The sequence below is a fragment of the Salmo trutta genome, chromosome 12, assembly GCF_901001165.1.
Source record: "Salmo trutta chromosome 12, fSalTru1.1, whole genome shotgun sequence".
Taxonomy (NCBI): domain Eukaryota; kingdom Metazoa; phylum Chordata; class Actinopteri; order Salmoniformes; family Salmonidae; genus Salmo; species Salmo trutta.
Genome location: NC_042968.1, coordinates 7,138,764 through 7,157,912, shown reverse-complemented (window position 1 = coordinate 7,157,912; position 19,149 = coordinate 7,138,764). Strand labels below are relative to the sequence as shown.

The 19,149-nt window shown below is 43.0% G+C and overlaps 1 protein-coding gene across 10 annotated transcripts in view; it reads right to left on the bottom strand.

The window, feature by feature from the left end:
- LOC115202838 (kinesin-like protein KIFC3) overlaps window positions 1-19,149 on the bottom strand; it is a 67,748-nt gene that overhangs the window by 24,721 nt on the left and 23,878 nt on the right. For 7 of the 10 annotated variants that reach the window (XM_029766907.1, XM_029766909.1, XM_029766903.1 and 4 more), the window contains one exon: window positions 693-813. In XM_029766907.1, coding sequence (XP_029622767.1) covers window positions 693-813 — 121 coding nt within the window. Of the gene's footprint in view, window positions 1-301; window positions 321-373; window positions 612-692; window positions 814-8,680; window positions 8,895-19,149 lie in introns of those variants that run through there. The other 3 variants (XM_029766906.1, XM_029766912.1, XM_029766913.1) reach the window with 3 other exon arrangements.

Here is a 19,149-nt window from a genome sequence, read left to right as displayed (position 1 = left end):
CCATTAGGACACACACTGTGAAGTGTTATACGACTGACAGGTTAAACACAACCATCCTCTCCTCCTCCTCCTCTACCTTCCTCCTCTCCGATAGGGACAGTGTAAAGCTTTCTTTCTCAGACAGTCACTCTCCCTGCTCTCTTTTCTGCACTGGCACGATCACAGTTGCGCTGCTCCGCCGTCACCTTGAGCAGTCCTGCAAGAGCATTGGCGCAGAGAAACACACACAATAGGTCCAGTGTTTGCTCTCCTGGCCCCTGGACTGTGGCCGTCAGGGGGGGATCAGCTTTAAGCTCTGTACCTGCTAGAGACGCGCTCCTTCAGCTGAGAGAGGTAGAGACAGAGGGAAGCCTGGCACACACTCAGTCCTCACCGCTTTCTCAGACAGCTGGCATACACTCTTCTTTTCCCCTCTCCAGTCAGATAAAGGAATGCCTTCTCTTCCTCTCCTCTTTTCCAGTATTTCCTGTATTTCCTGTCGCTCCCAGTTTCACTGAGAGGCACAGCTCATGGGAATGTGTCACTCTACTCTTAGTAAGAGTCCTGTCAGACAGGCAGTACACACACACAGACACGCTCCCCTCCCACCCTCTCTGTCATCCCAAAAATGTGGTCACAATGGTTTAGTCCCACCCCTGTAACAGAGGGACTCCCTTGCTGCCCAATGGGGTTGGCCTACAGAATCCACTCACCATCCAATGAGACGTCTTTCTTCCAGAGCTCCTGCAGACAGGGGGCGTGGCCAAGGTCCCAGGTCTTTCTGGTTCCGAACATGACCGCAGGGCTGAGCAAAGCACTGGGTCTCTGGACCGGCTAGAGAGAGACAGAGATAGAGACAGCGTGAGATAGAAAGACAGATACTGTACATTTACATTTTTTGTAATTTAGCAGACACTCTTATACAGAGCGACTTACATACTGAGCCACCGTGGGAATCGAACCCAGAACCCTGGCGTTGCAAGCGCCATGCTCTACCAACTGAGCTATATCATATTATATACACAGAGAGAGAGAGAAAGACATGAGCGATAGCTTCCCTGTGTTATAATTTCATTGCTATTATTGATTTAATTAGGTTCCATTTAGCAATATAAGATAACGACTTGTCATGCCAATAAAGCTTATTGAAAGTGACTGAAAGAGAGAAATGTCACTGAAAGAGAGAAAAAGACTGACAGCACGGTATGAGCGCAATAGGAGAGAGAAAGAGCGCGTGCGCACGTGTGCGTGTGTGCATGCATCTGTTTACACAGTGGGTGGTGGGAACAGCCTTCAGAGTTCATGATGAAACACAGGAAAAGTTAGGAAGAGATGGACAACATTCCTGCATGACTGACAGTCACATTCACAGCCGATACTGGGTTGTATTCATTTTTCAGACACCATTTACTCCAAACGGAAAACGTTTTGCAACTATTGGCCAATTTCAGGAAAGTCCCGCCCTGTTTCATTCTGTTTGCTTCCGATAGGTTCAGCTTGGTTCCTAGTGAATAAACCCCTGGTAACCAGTTACCCGTTTAATATAGCCACACTGGATACACGCATACTGATCTGTGCCGGTTTCCCGATAGCGATGGAACTTAAGCTTACGAGTGTTATAACGATACATCGTTCCTATAATGCCAAATAACTCATATGCATTTCCCAAAACACCACGTAGGGAGAACTTTCAAAGTGTGTCGATACTGATAGGATTGAACAAAAAAAAATGCAGCACTGCTCTCGGATCAGCTTTCTCCATTCAAATGTTACCTTAACATTGGGAATTATTCCACAACACTGACAACGGATCAGCTCCTAGAGAGATATGATCACCTACAGTTCCCTTTAGAAAGTATTCACACCCCTTGACTTTTTCCACATGTTGTTGTGTTACAGCCTGAATTTAAAAGTGATTAAATTGAGATTGTAGGCCAGTAACAAAAATACACAATACCTCAATGTCTAATGGGAATAATGTTTTTAGATATTTTTACAAATTAGTACAGATTTTCTTAACAAGTCAAATAATAACTCACTGTGTACAATCATTTTTAATAACTACCTAATCTCTGTACCCCACACATACAATTATCTGCAAGGTACCCCAGTCGAGCAGTGAATTTCAAACAGATTCAACCACAAAGACAAGGGAGGTTTTCCAATGCCTCGCAAAGAAGGGAATCGATTGGTAGAGGAGTAAAATCTTAAAAGCAGACATTGAGTAAGTTTACATGCACACTAATAATTTGATATTAAACTGATTATGGCAGTTGGCAGATTATGCAATATTCATGTAAACACCTTGCTCTGCTTATTTTCAATTGGCGTAAGGTCAAAAATAAAAAAAAAGTGAGCATATACCGATTAAAACACCCAGATTTCTTAGCAATCTTTCGAATTACTAGGACATGTAAATACTTTCATTGGCTCTCCAGCAGTGTATTTGATCAGGACATGTGCAAGCACCAGCCAAGTGAGCCTCTCTCTTCAGTGCAACTGAAGGGTGTTCAGAACAACTGAATGTATGCATCTTAGAAGTAGTTTTCACATAACCTTTATATGTCCGACCTCGGAATCAAATATGCTTCCCAAAATGAACGTATTCAATGTGGCAGAGCTTTTATTTTGATTGGCGATTTTCTGCCATGAGGTAGCCTAATTTCTGATGTGTCCATGTAAAAAGGATTATTAGGGAAATCGTTCTTCTTGGAAACCATGTAAACGTTTTAATCTAATCATCAAATGATTGTGTGCATGTAGCCACACTCATTGAATATCTCTGAGCATGGTGAAGTTATTAATTACACTTTCGATGGTGTATCAATTCACCCAGTCACTACAAAAATACAGGCGTCCTTCCCAATTCTGTTGCCGGAGAGGAAGGAAACCACTCAGGGATTTCACCATGAGGCCAATGGTGACTTTAAAACAGTTAGAGTTTAATGGCTGTGATAGGAGAAAACTGAGGATGGATCAACAACATTCAGTGGTGGAAAAAGTACCCAAATTGTCATACTTGAGTAAAAGTAAAGATCCCTTAATAGAAAATGACTACTAAAAAAGTAAAAGCCAACCAGTAAAATACTAACTTCAGTAAAAGTATTCGGTTTTAAATACACTTAAGTATCAAAAGTAAAAGTATGAATCATTTCAAACTCCTTATATTAAGCAAACCAGACCGCCCAATTTTTTAAATATTTGTATTTATTTACGGCTAGCCAGGGACACAAACACTCAGACATAATTTACAAAACGAAGCATTTGTGTTTAGTGAGTCTGCCAAATCAGAGGCAGTAGGGATGACCAGGGATGTTCTCTTGATAAGTGTATGAATTGGACCATTTTCTGTTCTGCTAAGCATTCAAAATGTAACAAGTACTTCTGGGTGTCAGGGAAAATGTATGGAGTAAAACGTACATTATTTTATTTTGCAATGTAGTGAAGTAAAAGTAGTCAAAAATATATAAAGTAAAGCTACCCCAAAAAACGACTTAAGTAGTACTTTAAAGTATTACTTCACCACTGACAACATTGTAGTTACTCCACAATACTAACCTAATTGAAAAACATATTCCAAAACATGCATCCTATTTGCAACAAGGCACTAAAGTAAACTGCAAAAAATGTGGCAAAGCAATTCACTTTTTGTCGTGAATACAAAGTATTGAATTTTCCCCAAGCATAACATCACATTACAGAGTATTATTATCCGTATTTTTCAAGCATAGTGGTGGCTGCATCATGTTATGGGTATGCTTGTAACAGTTAAGGACTGGAGAGTTTTTCAGGATAAAAAAATAAACAGAATGAGGCTAAGCAAAGGCTAAATCTTAGAGGAAAACCTGGTTCATTCTGCTTTCTACCAGACACAGATGAATTCACCTTTCAGCAGGACAATAACCTAAAACACATGGCTAAATCTACTCTGGAGTTGCTTATCAAGATAGCAGTGAATGTTCGAGTGGCAAAGTTGCAGTTTTGACTTAAATCTAGTTAAAAATCTATGGAAAGACCTAAAAGTGGTTGTACAGCAATAATGAACAACCAATTTGACAGAGCTTGAATACTTTTTTAAAGAATAATGGGAAAATGTTACACAATCCAGGTGTGGAAAGCTGTTATAGACTTACCCAGAAAGACTCACAGCTGTAATTGCTACCAAAAGGTGCTTCTACAAAGTATCGACTCAGGGGTGTGAATACTTACAGTACCAGTCAAAAGTTGGGACACACCTACTCATTCAAGGGTTTTTCTTGATTTTTGTAAAATTATTTTCTACATTGTAGACTACAGATGAAATTAGAACTATGCAATAACACAATCAAAAAAAGTATTAAACAAATCAAAATATATTTTATATTTAAGATTCTTCAAAGTAGCCACCCTTTGCCTCGATGACAGTTTTGCACACTCTTGGCATTCTCTCAACCACCTTCATGAGGTAGTCACCTGGAATGCATTTCAATTAACAGGTGTGCCTTGTTAAAAGTTAATTTGTAGAATTTCTTTCCTTCATAATGTGTTTGAGCCAATCTGTTGTGGTATACAGAAGATAGCCCTATTTGGTAAAAGACCAAGTCCATATTATGGCAAGAACAGCTGAAATAAGCAAATAGAAAAGGCAAACCTTTAAGACATGAAGGTCAGCCAATCTGGAACATTTCAAGAACATTCTAAGTTTCTTCAAGTGCAGTCGCAAAAACCATCAAGCGCTATGATGAAACTGGCTTTCATGAGGACCATTACAGGAAAGGAAGACCCAGTGTTACCTCTGCTGCAGAGAATAAGTTCATTAGAGTTACCAGCCCAAATAAATACTTCACAGAGTTCAAGTAACAGACATTAGACTGGTGGAAATCTGTCCTTTGGTCGGAGTCCAAATTTGAGATTTTTGGTTCCAACCGCCGTGTCTTTGTGAGATGCAGATTAGGTGAAAAGATGATCTCCGCATGTGTGGTTCCCACCGTGAAGCATGGAGGAGGTGGTGTGATGGTGCTTTGGTGGTGACACTGTTGGTGATTTATTTAGAATTCAAGGCACACTTAACCAGCATGGCTACCACAACAATCTGTAGCGATACGCCATCCCATCTGGTTTGCGCTTAGTGGGACTGTCATTTGTTTTTCAACAGGACAATGACCCAACACACCTCCAGGCTGTGTAAGGGCTATTTGACCAAGAAGGAGAGTGATGGAGTGCTGCATCAGATGACCTGGCCTCCAATCACCAGACCTCAACCCAATTGAGATGGTTTGGGATGAGTTGGACCGCAGAGTGCAGGAAAAGCAGCCAATAAGTGCTTAGCATATGTGGATACTACTTCAAGACTGTTAGAAAAGCATTCCAGGTGAAGCTGGTTGAGAGAATGCCAAGCGTGTGCAAAGCTGTCATCAAGGCAATGGGTGACTACTTTGAAGAATCTAAAATATATTTTGATTTGTTTAACAGTTTTTTGGTTACTACATGATTCCATATGTGTTATTTCATACTTTTAACGTCTTCACTATTATTCTACAATGTAGAAATGACTAAAAATACATAAAAACCCTTGAATGAGTAGGTGTGTCCAAACTTTTGACTGGTACTGTATGAGGTTTTTGCAAAAAAATGAGGTTTTTGCAAAAAAATGAGGTTTTTGCATTTCATTTTCAATAAATCAGCAAAAATGTCTAAAAACACATTTTCACTTTGTCATTAGGGGGTACTGTGTGTAGATGATGGGTGAGAACACAAAATGCAGATTAAGTCAAGAGGTATGAATACTTTCTGAAGGCATTGTATTTGGCTGCAAATATTGAGAGGGCTTATTCTAGCCTAATGCACCAAATCACAGATATTGCACATCATTGAGCACATGTTACATATCATGAAATACACTGAGTGTACAAAACATTAGGAGCAGGTGTGCTCCATCAATGACATAGACTGACCAGGTGAATCGAGGAGAAAGCTATGATTCCTTATGTCACTTGTTAAATCCACTTCAAATCAGTGTAGATGAAGGGGAGGATACGGGTTAAAGAAGAACTTTGACATGGATTATGTATGTGAGCCATTCAGAGGGTGAACGGGCAAGATAAAAGACGTAGATGCCTTTAAAATGGGGTATGGAAGTAGGTGCCAGGCGCACTGGTTTGAGTGTGTCAAGAACTGCTGACGCTGCTAAGTTTCACGCTCAACAGTTTCCGGTGTGTATCAAGAATGATCCACCACACAAAGATCATCCTGCAAACTTGACACAACTCTGGGAAGCATTGGCGTCACATGGGCCAGCATCCCAAAGTGACACGGAAGGGCAAAAATGCATCCAACAACACACTTGCTATTCTGAGGCAGTCGGTAAATCAACTTTAAAAACAATGGTTTTGGGAAATAGCTCGGAGATTTAACGATGCTCCTTTGAAGGTTGTAACGAACTTAGCCTTAAGACGCTGTTTGGAAACTGGGCGCTGGTTGGCTAAGTTCATCGTTAGAACCTTCGTAGGAGCATTGTTAAATCTGTTTCCCAAAACCATCATTTTTAACGTTGCACTTGCGGCCGCTCGTAATCTAACACCTGCCTCAGTCAGGCCACTTGTAGAACAGCCAACATGCTGACCAAACCGGAACTGAGCGTGCGTCCGCATGTGCCATTGAACGCACGTTGATTTTGTTCACACACATCAGAAGCGATCCGGTCACGCAAGTTGAAATATCAAAACAAACTGTGAACCAATTATATTAATTTGGGGACATGTCAAAAAGCATTAAACATTTATGTCAATTTAGCTAGCTAGCTTACTGTTGCATTGGGTTGTCATTTTACCTGAAATGCACAAGGTCCACTATTCCGACAATTGATCCACAGATAAAACGGTAAACAGAATTCATTTCTCATCATCCCTCCTCCTCCAGGCTTCTTTTTACTTCATATGGCGGTTGGCAACCAACTTTACGGTGCATTACTACAACCGACTGGAGTGCGGACCTCAGTTCATCTTTCAATCACCCACGCGGTTATATGCTCCTAAAAATCAATGAGATGGGAGAGGCCGGACTTCCAGCGCATTGAGTGTCACAAATGGAACTCATTTCTATTTTAGCGCCTGGCCACGCAGACGCGCGCGAGCAGTTAGCGACCATTCCAATAACGCAATTAGCGACCGTTCTCTCTGTGTGGTGTTACATCTTCGGCAGTTGTAGGAAAGATGAATCACTTGTAAAAAAAAAAACACTTGTAAACCTAAGTACCATCGATATCGGGAAACCGGGCCCTGGACAGTTGGAGGTTAGGTAGCACATTCAAGTACTGTACTGCATGTGGCAATGACATCGGGACATTGGCCTTAACGAAATACCTGTCTTTATTTTTATTGAACCTTTGTCAGGCCATTCTGGTGGCTCCATCACCACCCCAGTCCCAAATGGACCAGAACATCATCCTATTCCGTCACCCCACTGCCTTCCAGACTCTCCCTGGTCCTGATCCCTGGTCTGAGCTGGGGCATGAGGGTCAAGCCAATCAGATTATACAGGACTAACCTCAAACTGCTCAATACTGACCAATAAGATTATACCGACAGTGATGACCAGTTTACAGCTCACAGCCCCACACAGACTGGTCCGACCTTAAAGCAAATCAGCGAAAGAGTAAGAGTCAAGACAGGCGCACACACGCTACATTACACCACACCCACAATAGCCTACACTGAGCAGTTAAACACATTACCCAATACTAAACTGTCTCTTCAACTCTATATTCCATGTTGTACTACACCACCACACAAACACAACAATACAATACTATTCAACTAAGGTATACATAACACTCCCACCACACACACACAAGCCACCAACGCATTACTCGACACTATTCAACTCTATTCAAGCTACACATTAGAGGGGGATACAATACATGTGAATGCACCCAGTGTGTAAATATAGCAATGCCTGCACAAAGAACCTTGCAGAAACGTCAAACTCACACCTGCGTGTGGTTGGTGAGTCCCATGATTGTGTGAATCTGTGACCACTGAAGAGTCATTGTCATGGATCATGTGGTCAGTCTGGTTCAGCCCGTGTGTGTGTGTTTTTGTATTGACCATAACCCAGAGTTGACCGTTCTGTCGGAGAGGTGGTGGGTCAGCAGGTCCAGTCCAGAGCCGTTGTATTAGCTAGTCTAATCTCGCACAGCGGGAAGTTCCCCAAAGTACTGTACACACAGTTCCTTGTGTTCTATTGTACACAAAGTATTCAGCAAGTGTGTGTGTTAATCAATGTTCTGTATGTTGTACTGTTTACCACAGCAGAATATCCAGAACAGAGTTTTACCGTACAAAAGGTCCTCAGAGTTCTTCACCAAAGTGCTACAAAAGCCACAGTACTATACTAAGTTCTGTCCTTGGTCCAAACAGGGTCTAACTGGAATCCAGAGCCCATGGATGGATCTCAAGTCTGATGGGTCTTCCTCTCCTCTCCTCATCTTATTTCCTTCATGTACACTGATGTGATGAAACCGGTCAGCTAAAAGAAAATGCCTAATCTACGGAGTTGCTGTCACTGGTCATGTGTCTTCAGGTCAGACTACGGAGACGCACCAAATGAACTGGACCATACTCTGGGCCTCCATCTACCCTCCCATAGTGTGTGTATATCAGCCTTTACCTTCACTCTATACATAACCTGAGAACCAACCCTGTGTCCCTGAATGAAACCATACCCTTTGTGCGACTCCGAAGGGAATGTGGTCCTGTGTGTAGTAGTGGTCTTTGTCTCGATCTCGGTCGAGCCAGTGTTTGTTGATCAGAGATCCCATCCAGCCAATCATCCTGCCTGCCCCTTAGCCCCTGGCCCTTGCGGCAGTCACCCTCCTAAAGCCAGAACAACAGACACACAGTACCATGTGACCACTCTTACACGCCTCGGTATTCCAAATAACCACAAATGAAATACAACGTAAACACACATGCAGCCCCTTCCCCAGGCCTGGCGGCCATCATAACATCCTCACTCTACCATCTGACCACACACACACACAGAAAGACATCGGTATCCGTAGCGACAGGCAGTAGCTGTTTACCAGCGGTATGGACAGGGTTAGGCCCCGCCCACAAAGACACAGGAAACGCAGAACGGACGTTGCCATTAGCCGCTGATCTAAGATCAGGTTATTTAACACCCCAACCTAACCTAAACCATTAGGCTGATTAAATAATACCTTGCTCTGTACCAGTGGTAAGAGGCAACCTCTACCTCCTATACGCATTTACCCATAATCCTTTAAACCCCACGACAGATGGCCTCCTTTATAATACATCTTCCTCTGAGGAGAAGGATCCCGTTGTCCCTAGTCACAGATCTAGGATCAGATCTATCTTCAAATCCTAGCTTTTAGCATTAGGGGGGAATCCAAAACTGACCTTAGAGCAAGAACGTCATCATTGGGAAGACTGGGTTGGTCACTTTAGGGATTTTGTCCTCACTTGCCTCCCCTTGTCCACCCCGACCCACTGTTTCTCCCCCTATGACTGCAGGAGAAAGATGGGTGGCCTTCAATCTTTGCCTCTCTCTCACTCACTCACTCACTCACTCACTCACTCTCTCTCTCTCTCTCTCTCTCACTCACTCACTCACTCTCTCACTCACTCTCTCACTCACTCTCTCACTCACCTAATTTCCACTCTTTCTACTCTGTGTATTCACAGCAGACTATAACATCCCCGACACTTTGCTTAGACGGTAGTGCCAGCAAAATGAAAAGCAATCTCATTACTACAAAGCTCCAGTGAGCTCAGACACCCCCTGTGGCTTTTCCTAGGTAGTAGAAAAGGAGTCTGTAGAGGCAAGGTAATGTGATATCACTGTGTAGATCTGTGGTTAAAGGAAACATTTACACTGAGCTTGTGATACAGTATAGAGTTGTGGTGCCTTTTTGCTTCATGCAGTTCTCTGCCAGCCCCATATGGGTTGGAAATAAAAAGAGTAAAGTCATTCAGCTAATCTAGATATTTACCGCTTCCAAGGTATTGTCCTCACAGAAACATACACGCACGCCTGACACTTCTCAAGTTTCTAGGTTACCACAGTGACCACGCTCCCCATGGTCCGTTGAGCACAAGGCATGGTGTGTAGGATATGGTTACACTCTCCTGTCGGCACTCTGCCTTCTATAGTATCAGCTGTCTACTCTATGCACCAGGAATACTGCAAAAACAACATGGCCCTAGTACAGTTGGTGATATCAATGTGTTTGTGTGGGAGACTAATGTTGAGGAACAGGGGGAGGACAGGAGGGGCTGGCTAGCTGTGATATACTGTGAGGAGCTACTGTTGCACGTTCTCCCCCCCCTCCTACTCTATGCTAGTGAGGCTAAGCTAGCATTTAGCCTCACTCTGCTAAAGCAGAGCATTCTAATAGTTGATGACAGCACAGAGGAAGGGCTTAGCATAAAGCAGAGAGGATATGATGAGAACCCCCCCCGCCTCCCTCTCCCTCTTATTGTTTGTATATCCCTCCCTCAAGTATTTTCGGCCCTCTTATCGCTCTCCTTCCATTTGAGTGTATCCTCCGAGTATCCCTCTACAGTATGTGAATCTCACTAGTTAAGACTCTCAGCTCTACCAGCTAACCTGCAATCCACTACTGCCTATACAAAACAGTTCAAATTGATAAACTATCAAACAATAATAGCTCTATATGGTCCTCTAACTAGCACAATGAAAAAATACAAATAAGTAGTCAGACCCTTTGCTATGCGACTCGTAATTGAGCTCAGGTGCATCCGGTTTTCATTGATCCTCGCTGAGATGTTTCTACAACTTGATTGGAGTCCACCTGGGGTATAATTCAATTGATTGGACATGATTTGGAAAGGCACACACCTGTCCATATAAGGTCCTACAGTTGACAGTGCATGTCAGAGCAAAAACCAAGCCATGAGGTCGAAGGAATTGGCCGCAGAGCTCCGAGATAGGATTGTGTCGAGGCACAGATCTGGGGAAGGGTACCAAAAACATTCTACAGCATTGAAGGTCCAAGAACACAGTGGCCTCCAAGTTTGGAACCACCAAGACTCTTTCTAGAGCTGGCCGCCCGGCCAAACTGAGTAATCGGGGAAGAAGGGTCTTGGTCAGGGAGGTGACCAAGAACCCGATGGTCACTGACAGAGCTCCAGTTCCTCTGTGAAGATGGGAGGAACTTCCAGAAGGACAACCATCTCTGCAGCACTCCACCAATCAGGCCTTTATGGTAGAGCGGCAAGACGGAAGCCACTCCTCAGTAAAAGGCACATGACAGCCCTCTTGGAGTTTGCCAAAAAGGCACCTAAAAGGACTCTCAGACCATGAGAAACATAATTCTCTGGTCTGACGAAACCAATATTAAACTCTTTGGCCTGAATGCCAAGCGTTATGTCTGGAGGAAACTTGGCACCATCCCTACAGTGAAGCATGGTGGTGGCAGCATCATGCTGTGGGGATGTTTTTCCAGCGGCAGGGACTTGGAGACTAGTCAGGATCGAGGGAAAGATGAATGGAGCAAAGTACAGAGCGATCCTTGGTGAAAACCTGCTACAGAGCACTCAGGACCTCAGACTGGGGCGAAGGTTCACCTTTCAACAGGACAACAACCCTAAGAACATAGCCAAGACAACGCAGGATTGGCTTCAGGACAAGTATCTGAATGTTCTTGAGTTGCCCAGCCAGAGCCCGGACTTGAACATCTCTGACAGAGCTTGAGAGAATCTGCAGAGAAGAATGGGAGAAACTCCCCAAATACAGGTGTGCCAAGCTTGTAGCTTCATACCCAAGAAGACTTGAGGGTGTAATCGCTGCCAAAGGTGCTTCAACAAAGTACTGAGTAAAGCTTCTGAATACTTATGTAAATGTGATATTTCATAATCTTTTTCTAAAAAGACAGTTTTTGCTTTGTCATTATGGGGTATTGTGTGTAGATTGATGAGGGAAAAAAACAATTTAATTAATTTTAAATAAGGCTGTAACGTAACAAAATGTGGAAAAAGTCAAGGGGTCTGAATACTTTCCGAATCCACTGTAAGTAAATATATATACACACTACCGTTCAAAAGTTTGGGGTCACTTAGAAATGTCCTTGTTTTCCATGAAATCATACAAGAAATTAGTTGCAAAATGAATAGGAAATATAGTCAAGACGTTGATAAGATTATAAATAATGATTTTTAATTGAAAAAAAATTGTGTCCTTCAAACTTTGCTTTCATTAAAGAATCCTCCATTTGTAGCAATTACAGCCTTGCAGACCTTTGGCATTCTAGTTGTCAATTTGTTGAGAGATTTCACCCCATGCTTCCTGAAGCACCTCCCACAAGTTGGATTGGCTTGATGGGCACTTCTTATGTACCATACGGTCAAGCTGCTCCCACAACAGCTCAATAGGGTTGAGATCCGGTGACTGTGCTGGCCACTCCATTATAGACAGAATACCAGCAGACTGCTTCTTCCCTAAATAGTTATTGCATTTGCAACACCGCCTAGAAGGCCAGCATCCCGGAGTCGCCTCCTCACTGTTGACGTTGAGACTGGTGTTTTGCAGGTACTATTTAATGAAGCTGCCAGTTGAGGACTTGTGAGGCATCCGTTTCTCAAACTAGACACTAATGTACTTGTCCTCTTGCTCAGTTGTGCAACGGGGCCTCCCACTCCTAATTCTATTCTGGTTAGAGCTGTTCTGTGAAGGGAGTAGTACACAGCGTTGTACGAGATCTTCAGTTTCTTAGCAATTTCTCTCATGGAATAGCCTTCAATTCTCAGAACAAGAATAGGCTGACGAGTTTCAGAAGAAAGTTCTTAGTTCCTGGCCCTTTTGAGCCTGTAATCGAACCCACAAATGCTGATGCTCCAGATACTCAAATATTCTAAAGAAGGCCAGTGTTATTGCTTCTTTAAATCCTCACAACAGCTTTCAGCTGTGCTAACATAATTACAAAAGGATTTTCTAATGATCAATTAGCCATTTAAAATGATAAACTTGGATTAGTTAACACAATGTGCCATTGGAACACAGGAGTGATGGTTGGTGATAATGGGCCTCTGTACACCTATATACGTAGATATTCCATATAAATATCAGCTTCTTCCAGCTACAATAGTCATTTACAACATAAAAAATGTCTACACTGTATTTCTGATCAATTTGATGTTATTTTAATGGACCAACAATTTGCTTCGCTTTCAAAAACAAAGAAATTTCGAAGTGACCAAACTTTTGAACGCTAGTGTGTGTGTGGATATATATATATATATATATATATATAACTCAGCTAAAAAAGAAACATCCCTTTTTCAGGACCCTGTCTTTCAAAGATAATTCGTAAAAATCAAAATAACTTCACAGATCTTCATTGTAAAGGGTTTAAACACTGTTCCCATGCTTGTTCAATGAACCATAAACAATTAAAGAACATGCACCTGTGGAACGGTAGTTAAGACACAAACAGCTTATAGACGGTAGGCAATTAAGGTCACAGTTATGAAAACTTAGGACACTAAAGAGGCATTTCTACTGACTCTAAAAAACACCAAAAGAAAGATGCCCATCGTCCCTGCTCATCTGCGTGAACGTGCCTTAGGCATGCTGCAAGGAGAAATTAGGACTGTGGATGTGGCCAGGGCAATAAAGTACAATGTCCGTACTGTGAGACGCTTAAGACAGCGCTACGGGGAGACCGGACAGACAGCTGATCGACCTCTCAGTGGTAGACCATGTGTAACAACACCTGCACTGGATCGGTACATCCGAACATCACACCTGCAGGACAGGTTCAGGATGACAACAACAACTGCTCGAGTTACACCAAGAAAGCACAACCCCTCCATCAGTGTTCAGACTCTCCGCAAAAAAGGCTGAGAGAGGCTGGACTGAGGGCTTGCAGGTCTGTTTTAAGGTAGGTCCTCACCAGACATCACCGGAAACAACGTCACCTATGGGTACAAACCCACCGTCGCTGGACCAGACAGGACTGGCAAAAAGTGCTCTTCACTGACGAGTCATGGTTTTGTCTCACCAGGGGTGACGGTCAGATTTGCGTTTATCGTCGAAGGAATGATCGTTACACCGAGGCCTGTACTCTGAAGCGGGATCGATTTGGAGGTGGAGGGTCCGTCATGGTCTGGGGCGGTGTGTCACAGCATCTGAGCTTGTTGTCTGAGCTTGTTGTCATTGCAGGCAATCTCAATGCTGTGTGTTACAGGGAAGACAGGCTCATCCTGACATGACCCTCCAACATGACAATGCCACAAGCCATACTTCTCGTTCTGTGCATGATTTCCTGCAAGACAGGAATGTCAGTGTTCTGCCATGGCCAGCGAAGAGCCCAGATCTCAATCCCATTGAGCACGTCTAGGGCCTGTTGGATCGGAGGGTGAGGGCTAGGGCCACTCCCCCCAGAAATGTCCGGGAACTTGCAGGTGCCTTGGTGGAAGAGTGGGGTAACATCTCTCAGCAAAAACTGGCAAACCTGGTGCAGTCCATTAGGAAGAGATGCACAGCAGTACTTAATGGCCACACCAGATACTGACTGTTACTTTTGATTTTTACCCCCATCTTTGTTCAGGGACACATTATTCAATTTCTGTTAGTCACATGTGTGTGGAACTTGTCAGTTTGTCTCAGTTGTTGAATCTTATGTTCAAACAAATATTTACACGTTAAGTTTGCTGAAAATAAACGCAGTTGACAGTGAGGACGTTTATTTTTTTTGCTGAAAGAGTTATATACTCACACACACACACACACACACACACACACCTTCAAATTAGTGGATTTGGCTATTTTCAGCCACACCCGTTGCTGACAGGTGTAAAAAAGTGAACACACATCCATGCAATCTCCATAGACAAACATTGTCAGTAGAATGGCCTTACTGAAGAGCTCACTGACTTTCAACGTGGCACCGTCATCTAAAAATCATCCGTCCTCGGTTGCAACACTCACTACCGAGTTCCAAACTGGCTCTGAAAGCAGCGTCAGCCCAAGAACTGTTCGTTGGGAGTTTAATTAAATGGGTTTCCATGGTCGAGCAGCCGCACACAAGCCTAAGATCACCATGCGCAATGACAAGTGTCGGCTGAAGTGGTGTAAAGCTCGCTGCCATTGTTCTCCGGAGCAGTGGAAAAGCGTTCTCTGGAGTGATGAATCACACTCACCATCTGGCAGTCCGACAGACAAATCTGGGTTTGGCGGATGCCAGCAGAACCCCACCTGCCCAAATGCATAGTGCCAACTGTAAAGTTTGGTGGAGGAGGAATAATGGTCTGGGGCTAGGCCCCTTAGTTCCAGCGAAGGGAGATCTTAACGCTACAGCATACAATGACATTCTAGATGATTCTATGCTTCCAACTTTATTTCAACAGTTTGGGGAAGGCCCTTTCCTGTTTCAGCATGACAATGACCCCGTGCAAAAAGCGGGGTCCATACAGAAATGGTTTGTCGAGTTCGGTGTGGAAGAACTTGACTGACCTGCACAGAGCCCTGTACTCAACCCCATCTAACACCTTTGGGATGAATTGGAACGCCGACTGTGAGCCAGGCTTAATCGCCCAACATCAGTGCCTGATATCACTAATGCTCTTGTGGCTGAACGGAAGCAAGTCCCCGCAGCAATTTTCCAACATCTAGCGGAAAGCCTTCCCAGAAGAGTGTGGGCCGTTATAGCAGCAAAGGGTGGACCAATTCTACATTAATGTCCATGATTTTGGAATGAGATGTTCGACGAGCATGTGTCCACATACTTTTGGTCATGTAGTGAGTGAGCGATCGATCGATCATTTCCAAAATCATGGACATTAATGTAGAATTGGTCCAGCCTTTGCTGCTATAACAGCCCACACTCTTCTGGGAAGGCTTTCCGCTAGATGTTAGAAAATTGCTGTGGGGACTTGCTTCCGTTCAGCCACGAGCGTTAGTGATGTCGGGCGATTAGGCCTGGCTCACAGTCGGTGTTCCAATTCATCCCAAAGGTGTTCGATGGGGTTGAGTACAGAGCTCTGTGCAGGCCAGTCAAGTTCTTCCACACCGATCTCAACAAACCATTTCTGTATGGACAGAGGGAGATAGCTAGCTAGATAAATACACACACAGTTGAAGTCAGAAGTTTACATACACCTTAGCCAAATACATTTAAATTCAGTTTTTTATCATTCCTGACATTTAATCAGAGTAAAAATCCCTTTCTTAGGTCAGTTAGGATCACCACTTTATTTTAAGAATGTGAAATGTCTAAATAATAGTAGAGAGAATGATTTATTTCAGCTTTTATTTCTTTCATCACATTCCCAGTGGGTCAGAAGTTTACATACACTCAATTAGTATTTGGTAGCATTGTCTTTAAATTGTTTAACTTGGGTCAAACATTTAGGGTAGCCTTCCACAAGCTTCCCACAATAAGTTGGGTGAATTTTGGCCCATTCCTCCTGACAGAGCTGGTGTAACTGAGTCAGGTTTGTAGGCCTCCTTGCTCGCACACACTTTTTCAGTTCTGCCCACAAATTTTCTATAGGATTGAGGTCAGGGCTTTGTGATGGCCACTCCAATACCTTGACTTTGTTGTTCTTAAGCCATTTTGCCACAACTTTGGAAGTATGCTGTTTTGTGATTAGTTTGCCAATGTTTGAGCGGCTTTGCATGTCTAAAAGCCTAACTAAATGTTTTAGATTGACATTTTACAATAGTAATGGGATTTCATATTTTTTTGTCCCCACATTGTCCATTTGGAAGACCCATTTGCGAGCAAGCTTTAACTTCCTGACTGATGTCTTGAGATGTTGCTGTCATGATGCCATCTATTTTGTGAAGTACACCAGTCCCTCCTGCAGCAAAGCACCCCCACAACATGATGCTGCCACCCCCGTGCTTCACGGTTGGGATGGTGTTCTTCGGCTTGCAAGCCTCCCTTTTTCCTCCAAACATAACGATGGTCATTATGACCAAACAGTTCTATTTTTATTTAATCAGACCAGAGGACATTTCTCCAAAAAGTACGATCTTTCTCCCCATGTGCAGTTGCAAACTGTAGTCTGGTTTTTGTATGGTGGTTTTGGAGCAGTGGCTTCTTCCTTGCTGAGCGGCCTTTCAGGTTACACCTCCAACTGACTCAAATTATGTCAATTAGCCTATCAGAAGCTTCTAAAGCCATGACATCATTTTCTGGAATTTTCCAAGCTGTTTAAAGGCACAGTCAACTTAGTGCATGTAAACTTCTGACCCACTGGAATTGTGATACAGTGAATTGTAAGTGAAATAATCTGTCTGTAAACAGTTGTTGGAAAAATTACTTGTGTCATGCACAAAGTAGATGTCCTAACTGACTTGTCAAAACTATAGTTTGTTAACAATACATTTGTGGAGTGGTTGAAAGATGAGTTTTAATGACTCCAACCTAAGTGTGTTAACTTCCGACTTCAACTGTATGTATGAACAGATGCTGTGTGGATGAATGATGATCTCCGCATGTGTATTTCCCACTGTAAAGCATGGAGGAGGAGGTGTTATGGTGTGGTGGTGCTTTACTGGTGACACGGTCTGTGATTTATTTAGAATTCATGGCACACTTAACCAGCATGGCTACCACAGCAATCTGCAGCGATACGCCATCCCATCTGGTTTGGGCTTAGTGGGACTATCATTTTGTTTTTTCAACAATGACCCAACACACCTCCTGGCTGTGTAAGAGCTATTTGACCAAGAAGTAGTGTGATGGAGTGCTGCATCAGATGACCTGGCCTCCACATTCCCCCAATCTCAACCCAATTGAGATGGTTTGGGATGAGTCGGAGTGAAGGTGAAGAGTGAAGGAAAAGCAGCTAACAAGTGCTCAGCTTATGTGGGAACTCCTTCAAGACTGTTGGAAAAGCATTCCAGGTGAAACTGGTTGAGAGAATGCCAAGAGTGTGCAAAGCTGTTATCAAGGCAACGGGTGGCTATTTGAAGAATCACAAATATAAACTATATTTTGATTTGTTTAACAGTTGTTTGGTTACTACATGATTCCATATGTGTTATTTCATAGTTCTGATGTCTTCACTATTATTCTACAATGTAGAAAATAGTCAAAATAAAAGAAAAACCCTTGAATGAGTAGGTGTGCCCAAACTTTTAACTGGTACTGTATGAGTGACATGTATGTTCTAATCTACGTGATATGGTATTGTATGTGTGTGTTGAATCTGTGTTTCCCTCAGGGCTACATAGACAGAAGCTATTTGTGTCCTTCTGCTACGACAACAGGGAGAGGACCATAGAATGAAAAACACCAGGCACACTAAACTTTAAAATGGACTACAGTCAAAAATATTGCAAATAAACAAAGACCGTTCATGGCTATGAAAATAGGAATAAAGAAACAGTCCACCAGTAAGCCCCTTTCCTCAGTCTCATTGTGTGGCGAGGACTTTCAGTGTAACACAGCTACAGATCCATGCACTGTCTGAGCAGGCTCTTCCTGGGAACCATAAAGCCCTGCTTATTGGAACATTCCTGACCAAGGGGTTAAGGATTTGAGTTATGAAGTTTGAGTTTTAATAACAAAACACATTTCACTATGCTTTCACTGCCCTGTAAGGGGGGCTTTTGCAGACCCAATTATGAGGACTGTTTTAGTGCTCCTAGAGAGAGAGAGACAAGGGCTTTGTATCACGAACAAAGAGCTCTTTAATTTACCAGCCTATAACATACATTATTTAAACACACAGGGCTATAGGGAGTCTGACAGCACACGCTTCCTGTGGTCAGGCAGTATGTCACTGTCTAGCTCCTATTGTACAGTCAGATGGCCTGAAGCCCCCCCCCCCCTCGAAGTAGAGCTTAACAATATGGCCTGAAAATCATCTCAATTTAAACAAATAAATACACACACACACACACACACACACGCACACACGCACACACACGTGAATAAATAAGCCTTCCACAACCATAAGTAATAATACAATTATTTTATGAAAATAGTTCAACCTGCTTTTTTGCAATAATTACTGATCTGGCTTTCAAGTCTATGAAAATGACATCTGTTACAAATGTAACCAGAACCATGCACAATGCACTAATAATGAGCAGGTTTTATTGTCATGAGTCTTGTCCTGGGAGGCAGAACTGAGTGATTTTCCCTTAGATAGGCCAGCTGCAAAGTCAAAATTGGCTATTTTGTAAAAATTC